We start from the raw sequence: 18,542 nt of genomic DNA, 5'->3' as shown, positions 1-18,542 counted from the left end.
ATCCTTCTGCCACACACACCATTTGGCTCTCCCATCTCTACGTGTGAAAGCAAGCACATCAGAGGAAAGTGAAGGGAGAAGAGGGGAAGTTCATATGAAACTGAAATCTGACCAAACGATCCACTTCGTCCCATTTCTGGAATACAATGACTAGGGCAAAAAGGTCGATCGGTATTTTCTCTTTCCTTCTATTTCTCTTCCTTAAAAAAAAAAAAATGTGCTATGAATCCTCACTAGAGACAAATCATCAGGTCATTATAATTATTATTGTGCTTGTTTTAAGAGCAATAGAAGTAGTAGAAATAAACCAAGAGAACAATCTAGTTCAGCAAAGAAGTTTTGGTAGAATGCTTGGTAGAATGCATGTGTGCTAAGTCGTGTCTGACTCTTTGTGACCCCGTGGACTGTAGCCCACCAGGCTCCTCTGTCCATAGCACTTCCCAGGCAAGAATACTGGAGAAGCTTGCTATTGCCTATTCCAGAGGATCTTCCTGACCCAAGGATCGAACCCACATCTCCTGCACGGGCAGGCAGATTCTTTACCATGGTGCCATCTAGGAGTCCTCCACCCTTGGTAAGAGCACTCTAAATACTGATAAAGGCAAGCCAACCGGTGCTCAGGCTTTAAGACTTACATCTTTCTCTGGTGGGTTTTTTGGTTGTTGTTTTTACTTTTAGACATTTATGCTTTTTGTGTGTGTATTCAGCTGTCTGTGTCGGCAAGATCAAACTTTCCCTGCAAGATCTCTTGCTAAGACCTAGGAGACTTACAAAAGACACAAAAAATGTCCATAAAGTCTCATCAGCTCTCAGAGAAAAGGGTTAAGACTGAGGAATAACAGATTGTTAGGTTTCACTTACTCTGCTCCTTAATAAGCAAAAACCAAATAAAAGTAAAACCAGAACCAAACCTCACTCTCCCAAAAGAACAATAACATGGCCTGTAAGATTCGCAAAGATAGAAAATAGAGAATATTGGAATTTTTCAATACTAAGTTTCCTGAAAAATACCAGCTTTCCTAAACAGACAGCTGAATACACACACAAAAAGCACAACTGTCTTAAAAGTAAAAACAACAACCAAAAAACCCACCAGAATGAAGTCTATCCAGAAAAACTGGTTAGATGGGACTTGGGACTTTGGGAGAATGAAATAAATTATGTATAATGTCCTTAGTTGCTGGAAGGCTACTTGAGGAATTTGGAATGAAGTCACGTTTCTGACTGAATAAGATAACTTCACAGGGATAATACTGTTGAAAATACTGTTGAATGTTAAAGAGACATAGTGTCTACATCTGACTAACCGCCAATGGATTCTGATTCTACAAATGAGACTGGTTTGTGGTAAAAACAAAATCAGGCAATAGCAAAAACAAAACAAAAACCTCAAGGCAAACTGATAAACCTCAAGGCAGTGTATTTCAAAACTGGGCTAGAATTTTCTAGGTAATTCTGGCATTCCTGAAGGCAGACAGAGGGTTAAGGAACACTGAAGAATGGAGAGAACTGATAAAACAATTGTTCCTCTTCCTACAGGTCTTTGACATCGTAGTCTTTAGCACTGAGCAGGACACACTTTTGCAATTTCAGCTATTGGGTGAGACTGACATTCGTCAATAAAGCTCTACTGCCCTATTCCAGAATCCTGTGAAATAGGCCTAATGTCAAATATTCCAAAACAGAACATAGCCTGGAGATTGCAGCATTTTACTGGGACAAAAATCCTTTATTAGACTCTCAGTCCGAATTTCTAATCACCATACCTACAGAAATTATTGATGTCATTTGGTGTAAGAAGAAGCACATTGTGGTAGACAGTAAATCCTACCATTTATTCGAGGTGATTCCCCTCTGGCTCAGCGATAAAGAATCTGCCTGCAATGCAGGAGCTGCAGGAGACATGGGTTTGATCCCTGGGTCAGAAAAATCCCCTTAAGGAGGAAATGACTACCCACTCCAGTATCCGTGCCTGGAAAATCCCATGGACGGAGGAGCCTAGCAGGCCACAGTCACAAAGAGTCAGACACGACTGAAGTGACCTGGCATGCACACACGCATTCGCTGTTTGATCTTAGGTCCATCACTCAACCTCTCTGGGACACTATCTCCTCATCAGCAATATGAGGCTAATGCCTCCCCCTCATTTGGTTTATAAAATAGAAAGGTGTTTATAAATAAAAGCTCAAGACAACTTCCAGCACACAGTATAACTCTGCACATGCTGGATTCTTCCCCATTTCCTAATAAAAACAAAGTTAAGAAGACTGTTGACTATTCGTATAACATTAATTTCTTCGAACCACATTTGCTTCTGGGTAGCATTAAAAATTATAAAGATCACTTGTATTTACAGACATACAAAGAGCTTATAATACATTTGCATATAGAAAAAAGAGAGGGGTACTTCCTCTGTGCGTTACTATCTGCTAGGAACTGGAGATTTTATAGGAATTAAAAAATTTTTGTCCTTGTGGCGGCAGGCTAATATAGACAATAAGGTGTCAGAGTTGTGGAAGGTGAGGTTTAGAGAACTGCAGGCCACTCTGCCCAAGGGCATACAGCCAGAAAGCTGTGTAGAGCGATCTGAGCCCAGGCAGATGCCAAGTTCCATGTTTAACCAAGTTGCTTCCAAATATATGTAAATAAAAAGCAAAAAAGTCACCTAAACTACTCTCTCTCTCTCCTTCCAGTTGACCCTTGAACAATAGTGAGGTGAGGGGTAACAACCCTCCAGGTAGTTGAAAATCTGAGTATAACTTACAGTCAGTCTTCTGCAGCTAAGGTTCAAACAACTGTGGGGTGTGTGGCAGTATAGTATTTACTATTGAAAACAACCCACATTAAGTAGACTTGCGCAGTTCAAACCCACGTTGTTCAAGACTCAACTGCTGTAGACAATATATACATACACACATACATATATATGTGTATATATGGGTATATGGGGCTTCCCAGGTGGTGCTAGTGGTAAAGAACCCACCTGCCAATGCAGGAGACATAAGAGATGCGGGATTGATCCCCTAGGCCGGGAAGATCCCCTGGAGGAGGGCGTGGCAACTCCAGTATTCTTGCCTGCAGAATCCCATGGAGAGAGGAGCCTGGTGAGCTACAGTCTAAAGTGTCGCAAAGAGTTGGACATGACTGAAGCAACGTAAGCACACACGCACATATAGGTATGTGTGTGTGTGTGTGCATATATATATATATATATATACACACACATACATATGGTATCTATCTTTTTTTTTTTTTTTATATGGTATCTATCTGAGCAACGAATAATTCAGCCTTGCTAGATGAAAGAATTCCACTGGAGCAGTTGGAAATATAACTGAATTTATAAGAGGGCCCTGAATATCACAAAATGATGAGTTTGAATGTAATTTACAGGCAGTAACATAACTGCCATTTATTTATTGCAATGAGAAGACTTAAGATGAACTCTTTTAGCAACTTTCCAACATGTAATACAGGTACGGTTAGCTACAGCCACCACCCTGTGCCTTAGATCCGCAGCACTTGTTCATCTTATAACTGGACGTTTGAGCCTTTGAGCAGCATTTCCCCATCTCCCCAGCCCCCAGGCCTTGGCAACCACCAGTCTACTGCTGCCATGAGTTCAGTTTTGGATTCCACACGTAAATGAGGTCATCCAGTCTTTATCTCTGTCTGACTGATCTCACTTTGCATAATGTCCTCAAGGTCCATCCACGTTGTCACAAAGGGCAAAATTTCCTTCCTTCTCATGGCTGAACAACATTCCATCATATATATTATAAATATATGCTCATCTTTATCCATCCATGCACAGACACTTAGACTGTTATTATTGTGAATAATCGTATTATTGTTAGTAATGCTGCAACAAACCAGGAAGTGCAGACATCTCTTTAAGATCCTGTTTTGATATATATCCTGTGGATTACTGTATCATCTGGTGGCACTGTTTTTTAATTTTTAGAGGAACACTCACATATTGTTTTCCTCAGTAGCCGCACCAATTTACATTCCCAGCAACAGTGCACAAGGATTCCGTTTCCTCTACATCCTTATCAACACTTGTTACTTGTCATCTGGGTTTTATTATTATTTTTTATTTTAATTGGAGGCTAATTACTTTACAATATTGTGGTGGTTTTTCCCATACATTGACCTGAATCAGCCACGGGTGTACACGTGTTCCCCATCCTGAACCCCCCTCCCACCTCCCTCCCCATCCCATCCCTCAGGATCAGCCCAGTGCACCAACCCTGAGCACCCTGTCTCATGCATTGAACTTGGACTGGCGATCTATTTCACACATGATAATATACATGTTTCAATGCTATTCTCTCAAATAATCCTACTTCGCCCTCTCCCACAGAGCCCAAAAGATTGTTCTTTACATCTGTGTCTCTTTTGCTGTCTCACATATAGGGTCATCATTACCATGTTTCTAAATTCCATATATATGCATTAATATACTGTATTGGTGTTTTTCTTTCTGACTTACTTCACTCTGTATAATAGGCTCCAGTTTCATCCACCTCATTAGAACTGACTCAAAAGCGTTCTTTTTAATAGCCAACTAATATTCCATTGTGTATATGTACCACAGCTTTCTTATCCATTCATCTGCTGATGGACATCTAAGGTGCTTCCATGTCCTGGCTATTATAAACAGTGCTGAGATGAACACTGGGGTACACGTGTCTCTTTCAATTCTGGTTTCCTTGGTGTGTATGCCCAGCAGTGGGATTGCTGGGTCATATGGCAGTTCTGTTTCCAGTTTTTTAAGGAATCTCCACACTGTTCTCCATAGTGGCTGTACTAGTTTGCATTCCCACCAACAGTGTAAGAGGGTTCCCTTTTCTCCACACCCTCTCCAGCATTTATTGTTTGTAGACTTTTTGATAGCAGCCATTCTGACTGGCGTGACATGGTACCTCATTGTGGTGTTGATTTGCATTTCTCTGATAATGAGTGATGTTGAGCGTTTTTTCATGTGTTTGTTAGCCATCTGTATGTCTTCTTTGGAGAAATGTCTGTCATCTGTTTTAGATGGCAGTCATTCTTGCAGGTGTGAGGTGGTATCTCACTGAGGTTTTGATTTGCATTTTCCTTCCTATTAGTGATGCTGAGCACCTTTTCATACATTTGTTGGTCATCTGTATATCTTCTTTGGAAAACTCTGCTCATTTTTTAACCAGATCATTTGTATTTTTTCCACTGAGTTCTATGAGTTCCTTATATATTTTGAATATTAATCCCCACCTGATATATGGAAAGTGTTGAAAGTGAAAGTCGCTCAGTCGTGTCTGATTCTTTGCGACCCCACAGACTATACAGTTCATGGAATTCTCCAGGCCTGAATACTGAGTGGGTAGCTGTTCCCTTCTTCAGGGGATCTTCCCAACCTGGAGGTCAAACCCAGGTCTCCCGCATTGCAGGTGGATTCTTTACCACCTGAGCCACCAGGGAAGCCCAAGAATACTGGAGTGGGTAGCCTATCCCTTCTCTAGGGGATCTTCTCCACCCAGGAATAGAACTGGGGTCTCCTGCATTGCAGAGATTCTCTACCAGCTGAACTACCAGGGAAGCCCTATCAGATATATGCTATCTGATATTTTCCTCCAATCCACAGGCTGCCTTTTTACTTTGCTGACTGTTTCTTTTGTAGTGAAGAGGCTTTTCAGTTTAAGATATTCCCACTTGTTGATTTTGGCTTCTGTTGAATGTGCTTTGATGTCATATACAAAAACATTACTGCCAAGGCCCACGTCATGGAGCTTTTTCTCTGTTTTCTTCTAGGACTTTTACACTTTCAGACCTACAGTTAAGTCTTTATTTCCAGTTAATTTTTGTGAGTGGTGAGAGATAAGGATCCACTTTCATTTTTCCGGATGTGATGATCCATTTTTCCCAGCACTATTTATTGAAGAGACTACCATTTACCCAGTGAGTACTTTTGACTCTCTTGTCTAATATTAGTTGACCATATTTGCAGGAGTTTACTTTTGGCTTCTTGATTCTGTTCCATTGGTCTGTGTGTCTAGTTTTATGCCAGTATCATACTCTTTTGAATACCATGCATAAGATTTTAGTTACTTTATTTTTGTAACCATTTTGAAATCAGAAAGTGTGATACCTTCAACTTTGTTCTTTTTTCTCAAAATTCCTCTAGCTATTTGAGGTCTCTGTGGTTCCATAAAATTTTAGGACTTTTTTTTTCCTATTTCTGTGAAAAATTACATTGGAATTCTATTGCACTGAATCTATAGTTTAAAAAAAAAAATCATTTAGTAGAATTCACCAGAGAAACTGATTTGATCCTGTGCTTTTCTTTGTTGGGATGTTTTTGATTATTAATTGAATCTCTCTTTACATTATTAATCTGTTTTTTTTAATGTCTTCATGATTTAGTCTTGGTAGACTGTATATTCCTAGGATTATCCAATTTCTTAGCCTATAATTATTTATAGTAGGCTCTTATGGGAGAAGGCAATGGCAACCCACTCCAATACTCTTGCCTGGCAAATCCCATGGACAGAGGAGCCTGGTGGGCTGCAGTCCATGGGGTCGCTAGGAGTCGGACACGACTGAGCAACTTCCCTTTCACTTTTCACTTTCATGCGTTGGAGAAGGAAATGGCAACCCACTCCAGTGTTCTTGCCTGGAGAATCCCAGGGACGGGGGAGCCTGGTGGGCTGCCGTCTATGGGGTCACGCAGAGTTGGACACGACTGAAGCGACTTAGCAGCAGCAGCAGCAGGCTCTTATGATCCATTGTATTTCTGTATCAAGTGCAATGTCTCCTTTTCATTTCTGGTTTTGAGGCTTGTTTTTATTAGTTAGTCAAGCTAAAAGGTTGTCAATTTCGTTTATCTTTCTAAAATCCAACTCTCAGTTTTACCTTTTCTCCTCGTCTTCTGGTATCCATTTCATTTATCTGCTCTGATCTTTGTTTATTTCCTTCTGCTAACTTTGGGCTTAGATTGTTATTCTTTTTTCTATTTTCTTAAGGTGCAAAGGTAGGTTGTTTATTTGAGATTTTTCTTTTTACTTGGTGTAGGCATCTATCAATCTAAATTTCCCTTTTAGAAATGCTTTTGATACATACCATATAATAAATATACCACTACGTTACACCATTAGAGCATTCTGAATTTTACTATGTAATTACCTTTTCCAGGTAATTTTCATGTTACTAAGCAGTGTCCATTCAATTCAGCTGCAAGCACTCCTTTCAGCAGTTCTTATAAGGCAGGTCTAGTGGTAAGGGGCTCACTCTGCCTTTTTTCCATATGGAAAAGTCTTTCTCACTCCATCATTTCTGAAGGGTAACTTTATTTTTGGTTGGCAGTTTCTTTTTTCCTTCCCTTTCCTTTTTCAGAGGTTTTTGGTATGCTACAAGCCTCATTGACGTAGATATCCAAATTTCTCCCCAGATGTGGTAAATTTTCAGCAATTATTTTTTTTTATGTAACTTTCTGCCTACTGCTTGTTATGTTCTCCTTCTGAAGCTCCAATAAGTCACAAATTGTTTCTTCTGATGGTGTCCCACAGATCATGCAGGCTTTCTTCACTCTTCTTCCTTTGTTCTGGCCAGATAATATAAAGCTCCCTGTCTTCTAACTCACAAGTTCTTTTTCTTGCTTGATCCATTCTGCTGCTGATGCTCTGTACTGCAATCTTCGTTTCATTCATTTTTCAGACTGAGAATTTTTTCTTTTTAATGATTTCAATGTCTTTGTTAAACTTCTCATTTTGTTCATGTATTGTTTCTTGATTTAACCAAATTGTTTTTTTTCTATTTTCTGGTAGTGCATAGCTTCCTTGGAACAGCTATTCTGAAGTCTTTATTGAGTAAATGGCAGATTTCCATGTGCAGAGTACATCATGAGAAACGCTGGGCTGGAAGAAGCACAAGCTGGAATCAAGATTGCCGGGAGAAATATCAATAACCTCAGATATGCAGATGACACCACCCTTATGGCAGAAAGTGAAGAGGAACTCAAAAGCCTCTTGATGAAAGTGAAGGAGGAGAGTGAAAAAGTTGGCTTAAAGCTCAACATTCAGAAAACGAAGATCATGGCATCTGGTCCCATCACTTCATGGAAAATAGAAGGGAAAACAGTGGAAACAGTGTCAGACTTTATTTTTGGGGGCTCCAAAATCACTGCAGGTGGTGACTGCAGCCATGAAATTAAAAGACGCTTAGTCCTTGGAAGAAAAGTTATGACCAACCTAGATAGCATATTCAAAAGCAGAGACATTTCTTTGCCGACTAAGGTCCGTCTAGTCAAGGCTATGGTTTTTCCAGTAGTCATGTATGGATGTGAAGAGTTGGACTGTGAAGAAGGCTGAGCGTCGAAGAATTGATGCTTTTGAACTGTGGTGTTGGAGAAGACTCTTGAGAGTCCCTTGGACTGCAAGGAGATACAACCAGTCCATTCTGAAGGAGATCAGCCCTGGGATTTCTTTGGAAGGAATGATGCTAAAGCTGAAGCTTCAGTACTTTGGCCACCTCATGCGAAGAGTTGACTCATTGGAAAAGACCCTGATGCTGGGAGGGATTGGGGTCAGGAGGAGAAGGGGACGACAGAGGATGAGATAGCTGGATGGCATCACTGACTCAATGGACGTGAGTCTGGGTGAACTCCAGGAGTTGGTGATGGACAGGGAGGCCTGGCATGCTGCGATTCGTGGGGTTGCAAAAAGTCAGACACGACTGAGCGACTGAACTGAACTGAACTGGAAGATCACTGTGACCCTTTGGTGGTACTGTGCTTCCTTAAATTGTTGCATTAGTGTTTTCACATCTGAAACAGCAGTCACCTTCTCTGGTCTTTACTAATTGTTCTCTCCAATGCATCTAAACCCATATGCTTTGCTCCAAAAGTGTACTAGAATTTTTCTGCTAGAAATGTGGACTTCCACAAAGTCTCTATTATCCAAGCATGATTGTCTAAGACCGCTTTACAGAGCTCCCAGACCACAGCCAAAGGGACTATAGTAATAGTGTGGGCCACAACGGGATCCACAGCCAGGACAGAGGTCTGTAGGCTGAGACTTAATGCACGAGAGGGCAAGGCTCCTCCCGGGTTCTTAGGAATATAGTGCTGGACCCCACATCTTCCACAAGGGCGTTTTTGTCCATCGATAGATGCCAAACTACTGCTCCTGGGGCAGGGGGAGCAGACAGGGATGAATGAGAGGCATCTTATCAAGCCATTATGGTGTGCATGTTACTCAGTTGTGTCCAATTCTTTGCGATCCCATAGACTGTAATGCGCCAGGCTCCTCTGTCCATGGAATCCTCCAGGCAAGAATACTGGAGTGGGTAGCCATTCCCTTCTCCAGGAGATCCTCCCAACCCAGGGATCAAACCCAGGTCTTCTACTCTGCAGGCAATTCTTTACCATCTGAGCCACCGGGAAAGTCCCTATCCAGCCACAATGCTGTCACTTGTTTTAAATCTAAACAGTCACATAAAACTAGTGACCACCATGCTGCACAGCACAGTTCTAGAGGCTTTATTGCTTTGACATATTGCCTTACTGAAATTCTCTTAACAAAGTAAAATTCAAAGGAACTTGAAAATCACTGATTTTTTAGGTATCCAAATAGTAAATAGCCACTAAGTAAAAGTGACAGTTCTGGTATAAAATGTCAGAGTGGTGAGTCAAAAGCTTGTTTTCCTTCATAAAGCAGTTGCCAGATATCACGAAAGGATTCCTCTCAACCTCTTATAAACAGGTTTTAAGACAACTACCGTGACGACATACATACCAGGGTTCCATTTACGTCCTGACTCAGATTCTTCATCTCCCCCACAATGAAAGCAACCAGGTAAGTGCTCATCTTCACACTCTCAAAAAACTCATCCTGAACAAGTCCGTCTCCCAGCACGACTGATGACTTCTACAAGGAAAGCGGTAAACGACAGTTCTGTAACCATGGGAATACGTGACGGTGACATATAAACCGGGCAACTGAAAGTTCAAATACGTAGTGAAGGTGCTGGCCTATTTTAATTTCTCAGCACAAGTTTCTAAACAGTATGGATCTTAGCCTCAGTCTGCTCTACGTTCCTACATCTTGAGGACACATTGAGTACAGTAAAGTCCTTAAGAAGCTCTTAGTTTCAAACCATGGCTTTAAATAAATGTAAGTTAGAGACAGTGACAGTGGCTCTGTGTCTCCCCTTTAAAACACCACCGGAGACAAAAAGCCTTCCTTATGATCTGAGAATACTCCATTCTACTGCTACAAAAATAATACATTCACACAAGGAGGAGCTACAGCTGGTTAATCCCCCCAAATGACCTGAAATGGCTTCATAAAGGACTGTGCTGACGACCACAAGAAGGCTACGGGATCAAAGGTGAGAAGTCACTATGCAAGTCTGAGTGTGGGAATGTGTGCAACCTTGCAGGATTTGCCAGCCATGAATTTAAAATGTTTTAGGTTCCTAGGCAAGTAAGCACACAATCTCTCTCAAAGAAAGGTTAAGGTGAGGAGTAGAGCTGCTGAAGTGATGTCCTTGTTGAAGGACAGACCATGTCCTCTTCTGGACTCAAGGGGTAACTCTACAATCAGTTAGATGTCGCTGCTCCTTCCCGCCCCCCACCCCAGCCACAGGGGTTCTGAGAAGCTTCTATCCAGCTGCATTCAGCTCTCAGGTGTACCAAGTGTTAGCTGCTCAGTCGAGTCCGACTCTTTGCGACCCCATGGACTGTAGCCCACCAGGCTTCTCTGTCGATGGCATTTTTCCAGGCAAGAATACTGCAGTGGGTTGCCATTCCCTTCTCCAGGGATCCTCCCAACCCAGGTCTCCAGCATTGCAGGCAGATTCTTTACCATCTGAGCCCCCAGGTAACAAAAGGACCCTCTGAGTTCTGTTCAGTGTAAAAACAATTCTGCCTGGTTTCATTCCTACTACCTCTCATGTGGAGCTCACAGCCAAGAAAGACATCCATGGTCTTGCTGTTAAACCTCCATGTCACAATATCAACTTTTTCAATAACCAGTAAAACATCAAGGTCAATCGTGATTCAACACTTATCAAATATCACAGTTTAGAATAGCAAATTCACCATGTCTCCAAAAATATCATTGTCTCTTTAGTGGTAGTTCATAGTATTAATATTTATAGAACTTTAGGACATAGCACACACTTCATATTTCCTGCCCATGCATTCTACTTCCAGTCTTCCTCCTTCCTCAAGTGCTTCTCAGGCTGACTTCACAACTGATTCCAATACATATTTTACTTTCATTAAAGCATTTTAAGAAAGAATAAGAAAGTATCTGATTTTAATCATTCTCAGTGGTATGGCAAAGAAGAATCCAAGTATTCATAACAAAGAAAGAGACCCACTCAAAAAATTTTACATTCAAGGAACAGAACAGTACCTTAGGCATATTTGATAAAGCAGTGTATTGCTCATCTCTTTTGATCCTGATGACAAATGTGGCTTTAAATGCTGGTTCATCAAAACAAGGAAAAGCAGATCTTGCTGCCAAGGGTTCAAACTGAGTTGCTGCGAAGTACCTAAAACGAATGCAAATCCATCCAACAGTTATTGAGCACCTACTATTCAAGGCACCTTGCCAAGTTCTAGGGATACTAAGATAAATATCATACAAGTCCAGGCGTTAAAGGATTTGCAATCAACTGGGATAGGCAGAGGTTATACAATAGACGGAAAGTTCTCAGGCTGTAAATCATGTCCTAATGGTGAGAACAAAGCAGTGGGGACAAAGGGTAGGGATTCTGCCCAGTGGTAGAGACACTGTAAGAGAACTGTCGACAAAATATGAAGAGGGCCTTTAAAAATGAGGAATATTTGCAAAGGGAGAGAGGGAGGAAGCTATAGTCTAGAAAGAGCAGAAAGCACAAGCAAGGACAGAGCAGTGCGTGTTCAGGGGCTGGGGGTGGATGTCCAAAGTGGCTGGAGATGAAACCACAGGGGTAGGTGACAGCTGGCCACTGAGGTCCTAAAAAGGTTTCTGAGCAAAAATGATGTTCATGAAAGATGTTCATCCATCACTAAACCTCAAACTCACAATCTGCACTAGAACAAAAATGCAAAAAAAACAGGCATCCGACAGTGTGCTGGGGTTCTTTACTCTCTTCAGAAGGGAATCAAAATTTTTCCTCCCTCTCCTACAACACAGCTACAACACTTGAGCATTTAACTCTAAGTCCTCAATTCAAGGTTGGTGGAAAAGCATAAATAGACAAGAAATGTAGATTTTTAATTCAGCGGCAGAATAAAGTAGATCTGCATTTGGGAAATCATCCAAACATGGCCCTAGAGCAATCAGCACAAATGCAGTGCGGGTGTGCACAAATCAATATAATCAATACAGTCAATATGGTTCTTAGACAACCACCACTTCAGAGATGATGGCCTGCTTCCTTAGGGCTTAGTTTCTACTGATAATTTTTAAAAGCCAAGAGTGTAAGATTTAAAGGCAGAAAACCCAAACTCTGCAATTTACCAGCCATGTGACTTAAGCATATCCATGACCTACATCCCATATCCTTATTTGTGAAACTAGGATTGACATAGGATCCCTTACCAAACATTTAGGGGTGTTGATTCTATTTCAAAATTCTATTTTGATACTTAATGACAACCACGTTTATGCCACAAAGTCCTACACAGGTGTCTATTATAAATACTAGACAGTCATAACTCTTCCTTCATGCCCAAATAACTATTTCTTAGAGCAAACTGCAAGAATGATAGCAATCAACACACATGAAACAACGGAGACATGTTTCTGACATTCTATCTCTTCACTCAGCTCCCAAATTCTTACCCAGTTAACAGAAGATTTTGGAAGAGGGGTGCAAGGGACTGGGGCTGGGGGTGGAGGAGGCGGGGATAAAGTCTGATGACATTCATACTATTCATATGAGAGTCTACTTGGACCATCATTTTGGATAAAAACTGAATTATAATGTTCTGAGACCAAAAAGATCTTAAAAGAGAGGTTGAAAGAGATGCAATAACAACTCTCTTACATAGAAGTCCTTGTGAGAAGGCTAATTGATGATACTTACAACCTAAGCTGAATACTGCAAAGCTTACTCTCTCATTAGTGATTGCATTTGCTTTCAAAATACTAGCTGCAGTTTGAGCACCACTTCCAGCAGCACTGAAGATAGTTATGAATTAGCTGAGGGTCAGGTAAAAGAATTCTAAGCACTGGTGATAACAATGGGTAAAGAGGTGTGAATGGGTGAAGAAGGAGGTGGTGTACCACAGTGGTTAAGAATATGTGGCCTTTTGCAGTTAAAATGACTGGATTCGAATTCCCCTCTGCTACTTGCCAGTCAAAAGATGCTGAATGAGTTCTTTCATGTGCCTCTGCTTCCTCATCTGAAAAGTGAATAAAATATCATTTCTACCCCTTCGTGAGTTTGACAGGATAAAAAACTAAACATACAGCATGCCTGCACCAGCTTCTAGCACTTCGGTTCTCAAGTAAATACGGGCTGCTGTTATCATTGGAATCCAGGAAAGGGCACATGAAGTTCATGAAGCCAGGCGAGGGCTGTGAGAAAAAGAAAAAAATACCAGAACTCCCATATCTAGGAAGAGATTCCACTAAGTCACCTTGAAAATGAGGAACCGCTGGAGGATCATAAACCAAAGACCAACGTGGGCAGGTCTGTGCTTCCAGAACTAGTCTGGCAGCCTATGCAAAAGATGGAAAGAGAAGGGAGAGCTGCGGTTGGGTTAGAGATCAGAGGTCTAGTTAAGAAGACGCTTCAAGAGTTCAAGAAAATGACACTGAGAGATGGAAGGACAAAGAAATAAAACACATCCCCACCCTAAATTTCTTTACGAGTTTGTTTAGTATCAGTTTGTTATCTAGAACCTTAAGTCTATCCTCAACAACTTCTAGATTTAACTGCAAGGTTCCTGACCAGCTCCACCTCATAGATGACACACGTTAAGTTCCGCTACCACAAGCAGCGTCAGTACATTTGACATTTACACACACTTTGATTTTCCAATCAATAAGGGATATATTCCTTAGTTACTTTGTTTTGAATTACAGTTTTCGGATCCCTTGAAAGGTATAAATAATCTTTTAAACTTTTATCTTGTGTCAATGTATACAATTAGGTGGGGCATTCATTTTATTGAACCAGGTAAGTAAATAAATTTATATATGTTTTCTGTAACAGCAGAGTTTGAGAAAATACTCTATTTCTTAATTGCAAGAATCTGTCTTCCATTTCTCTAGCATTTTTCACCACTCAATCCAGCCCATAGCAAGAGTCAACAAGTGACAATATCCAAAACCACCACTCTTCCCATTACATATAGGCAGGCCCAAGAGAACCCAATGGCAATAATCTGAAAGGAAGAAATGACTAGGGTATTTATTCAAAGATTTGCCACATACTAAGAACACTGTTTCTATATATATCCTATAATTCCTAGAGGATGATGGAGATTATAGAAGGAGAAGAAAAGCCAAGAAGCCCCAAGCTACCACTGCAACTTAAATTTGCTTTTTATGTCAGATCTCACAGTGAGAGCCAGTAGGCCATTTATTTTTAAAACATTACATTAAGGGGAAAGAGAAAAATTACTTATCTGAATAGGAGTACAGATTTTGCTTATCTCTTTCCCTATTTAAAAAGGATCAAAACACTTTAGATTTAAAATATTCATCTATTCTTCTCAACATATGAACATACATTAGCCAAATGGCCAGCATCAGTAATTCACTGGTTTGCAAAGGAATATGAGAGAATGCTCCAAAGCATTAGACAGATCTGACAAGGAATTTGGACATGTAAGACAACTGACATTACTGCTACTGAAGAATAACCTGTACGCACCCGTGCCCTGCGTCCTTCCAGAAATTCAAGCTATATCTATGAACACTAAGGTTAAACAGACTGTTGTTGTTCAGTCTCCCAGTCGTGTCTGACTCTTTGTGACCCCATGGACTGCAGCATGCCAAAGAACAAAATATGTGGTCTAAATGGGGAGTCTAGGAATTTTAAGTCCCTTTTTTAAAATTAAAATCTCTCTAAAATTTCTTTCTTAAAATTTCCATCAGAAATCCAGAATAGAGTGGCACTAAAAAAATAAATAAACCAGCAAAAATTAAAGATGCTAAAAGTGAGATATATATATACTTCTTCATGCTTCCTTTCTCTATCTCCGTAAGCACCTCCTAAAAGCTCCACATAATAGCAAAATAAGTCTTAAGGGATAATCAATATTTTCCACTCTGCTTCACATAGAGACCTTGTAAGGGGACAGAAACTAGATTCATAAGATACGAAAAGCTCAAGATAATGTAAGTTCTTGTAACTGAGAACATAACTGATATAATCTTTAGCCATTCCCTTCCGTCAGCAAGCCCCTGCCTCCACCGTGACGCATGACATACGTCATGGTATATGCTCAGGGTTTTGACTGAGAGAAAGAGGAGTAGTAGTGATAGTTGCTCGGTCGTGTCCGACTCTTTGTGACCCCACGGACTGTAACCCACCAGGCTCCTCTGTCCATGGGATTCTCCAGGCAAGAATACTGGAGTGGGTTGCCATTCCCTTCTCCAGATGATCTTCCCGACCCAGGGATCAAACCCAGGTCTCCTGCATTGCAGGCAGATTCTTTACCATCTGAGCTACACTATACTCTTTCAAATCACCATTCTATTATTTTGCACCTAATCTCTTTAAAAAAAAAAAATAATAATTGCAGTCAATGTCGCTGATGTGGGCAAAGAGATCCATATTGCAGAAGTCATCAGAGAGCAAAGAAGCAGAATCACTGAAGAGGGCTACATACTTTTTCTCGTTACTTTCGTCTCTGTAGGAGATGCCATAAAACCCATAGGAAGAACTAGATATGTTTGCCGAATACTCGATCTTCAAGGTGTAATTGTGCCCTTCAAGCAGGGTCTCGGGGGCAACAATGGCGATTTGTTCATGCAGTGGGTACTCCAGGACGTCAACTTCTTTTTCCTGGCTTGAAACTGCAGTCATAAAGGTCACTCTGGAAATGTTGTGGCCTGTGCTGTGAAGAACGATGTTCCATGTGGCCTGGAGGGCCTGAAGCAAAATCGTCACGGAACCCCTGAACGTCATCGAGGTGAGGTTTGGGTGGAGGGTCAGGTCATAGCGCACTGGCGCAACGGCAGTGGGCAGCCTGATTTGGGCCCACGGAAACAACTTTCCGTTTGTTGCGATCGGCTGAATCGGTTCCATGGGTTGGTTTTTTTTGTGGCAGCCTTCTTTGGTAAAGGTACACCTGGGCAGGAGGTAAATCATCATGATTACAGCAACAGCAACTATGATGATGAAAACACAGACTCCTATGGTCCTGGCAGAGTGCGCTGAGCAAGTCCCATCCGAGTTCGGCTGGTAGCCGGCCGCGCTGTTTCGGAGGCCCGAGCTCCTGTTCATGAAGGACATGCCCAGAAGCTTTGCAGACGACTCATAGTCCTCTTCGTCCTCATCCAGCTCATGCTCGCCAAGGCCCCGCACCAGCAGTCGTGAACCCCGGGGCTCGTATTCCACCTCATCAGGCTCCAGAGGATGTAAACAGGGCTCTTTGGCTAAATCCACCACATCTGGTTCTTCCTCAAACATGCTGTTTTCAATCATATTCCTAGGGAGCTGAAGCCGATCTAAAAAAAACACAAAACACCGAAACATAAGGACCAGGCACAGAGTTAGGGGAGATAGGGCATAATAAAAGGTCTACTCTAGCAAGACCACATTTAATCTAAGGATTTTTTTTTAAATCACTGAGACTTATTTCTATTTCAGAGCTACTGAATTAGTTGATGCTTGTAATATTCTGGTATTATTCATTAAAAACTCAATTACAGGTAACAACATATCACAGTAATGAAACAAGAAAGCTAAATACACAGGCTAGTATCAAAAAAAAAAAAGGCAGCTGAGATTAAATACTGATTTCTTTAATACACTCCTATCCAACAACCTGGACCCTTGTCCTGAGGCAACAGGGAAGCCTGGTGTGCTGCAGTCCATGGGGTCACAAAGAGTCAGACACGAGTTAGCAACTGACTGACAACAAGTCTGAGCAGCCCTGGTCCCAGCCTTCTTCATGGTCAGATACCGGCAGCACTGGACACGGCATCCCGGCATGTGTGTTGGCCATCCCAGACTGCTCACTAATCTGAGACAAGCTAGGCGGCTCTTCGATCTCATCCTCCATGTCTATTTTCCTCTCTGGTCCCTCTGCCTGCAATGTCATCATTTCCCCCACCCTAGTCCACCGAGTGAATGAACACCTGTTATTCCACAACCCATCTTAACTTGCTATAGTGGAAATTAAGAAAAAGTTACTTTCTTGTTTTTCCCTTTTCTTTATTACCTTTCAAAAATACATTTTTCTTTTCATTTCATCTTGCTCCTTTCACTTTTGGAGGGGCATAGAGACCCCCGTGAGGTTGCCTTTTCCTATCTCCTCTCCATTCCCAAATTTATAAAACCTATGCTACCCCACGTCCAAGAAGCAGTGGCTGCGCAGGTGCAGGAGGGCCTAGAGGAGCTATCCCACGTTCAAGGTCAGGAGGGATGGTGGTGAGGAGATACCCCTCGTCCAAGGTAAGGAGCAGCAGCTGCGCTTTGCTGGAGCAGCCATGACGAGATGCCCCATGTCCAAGGTAAGAGAAACCCAAGTAGGACGGTAGGTGTTGCAAGAGAGCATCAGAGGGCAGACACACTGAAACCATACTCACAGAAAATAAGCCAATCTGATCACATGGACGACAACAGCCTTGTCTAACTCAATGAAACTAAGCCATGCTGTGTGGGACCACCCAAGATGGATGGGTCATGGTGGAGAGGTCTGACACAATGTGGTCCACTGGAGAAGGGAATGGCAAACCACTTCAGTATTCCTGTCTTGAGAACCCCATGAACAGTATGAAAAGGCAAAATGATAGGATACTGAAAGAGGAACTCCCCAGGTCAGTAGGTGCCCAATATGCTACTGGAGATCAGTGGAGAAATAACTCCAAAGAATGAAGGGATGGAGACCAAGCAAAAACAATACCCAGTTGTGGATGTGACTGGTGATAGAACCAAGGTCCAATGCTGTAAAGAACAATATTGCATAGGAACCTGGAATGGCAGGTCCATGAATCAAGGCAAATTGGAAGTGGTCAAACAAGAGATGGCAAGGGTGGACGTCGACATTCTAGGAATCAGCGAACTAAAATGGACTGGAATGGGTGAATTTAACTCAGATGACCATTATATCTACTACTGCGGGCAGGAATCTCTCAGAAGAAATGGAGTAGCCATCATGGTCAACAAAAGAGTCCAAAATGCAGTCCTTGGATGCAATCTCAAAAATGACAGAATGATCTCTGTTCATTTCCAAGGCAAATCATTCAACATCACAGTAATCCAAGTCTATGCCCCAACCAGTAACGCTGAAAAAGCTGAAGTTGAATGGTTCTATGAAGACCTACAAGACCTTTTAGAACTAACAACCAAAAAACATGTCCTTTTCATTATAGGGGACTGGAATGCAA

General features: G+C 41.6%; 1 protein-coding gene across 1 annotated transcript in view; it reads right to left on the bottom strand.

The window, feature by feature from the left end:
• The window catches only part of LNPEP (leucyl and cystinyl aminopeptidase), a 53,231-nt gene extending 36,578 nt beyond the window's left edge, over positions 1–16,653 (bottom strand). The window contains exons 1-3 of the mRNA XM_068980624.1: positions 15,818–16,653; positions 11,400–11,538; positions 9,774–9,905 (exon numbers count right to left, since the gene is read on the bottom strand). Of these exons, the coding sequence (XP_068836725.1) occupies positions 9,774–9,905; positions 11,400–11,538; positions 15,818–16,635 (1,089 nt within the window). The 5' untranslated portion in view covers positions 16,636–16,653. The remainder of the gene's footprint in view (positions 1–9,773; positions 9,906–11,399; positions 11,539–15,817) is intronic.
• Between the last annotated feature and the right edge of the window lie 1,889 nt (positions 16,654–18,542).

This window comes from Capricornis sumatraensis, chromosome 9, assembly GCF_032405125.1.
Source record: "Capricornis sumatraensis isolate serow.1 chromosome 9, serow.2, whole genome shotgun sequence".
NCBI classification, from domain to species: Eukaryota; Metazoa; Chordata; class Mammalia; order Artiodactyla; family Bovidae; genus Capricornis; species Capricornis sumatraensis.
Note: the sequence above shows the minus strand (reverse complement) of the source record. Positions and strands in the feature narration are given on the sequence as shown.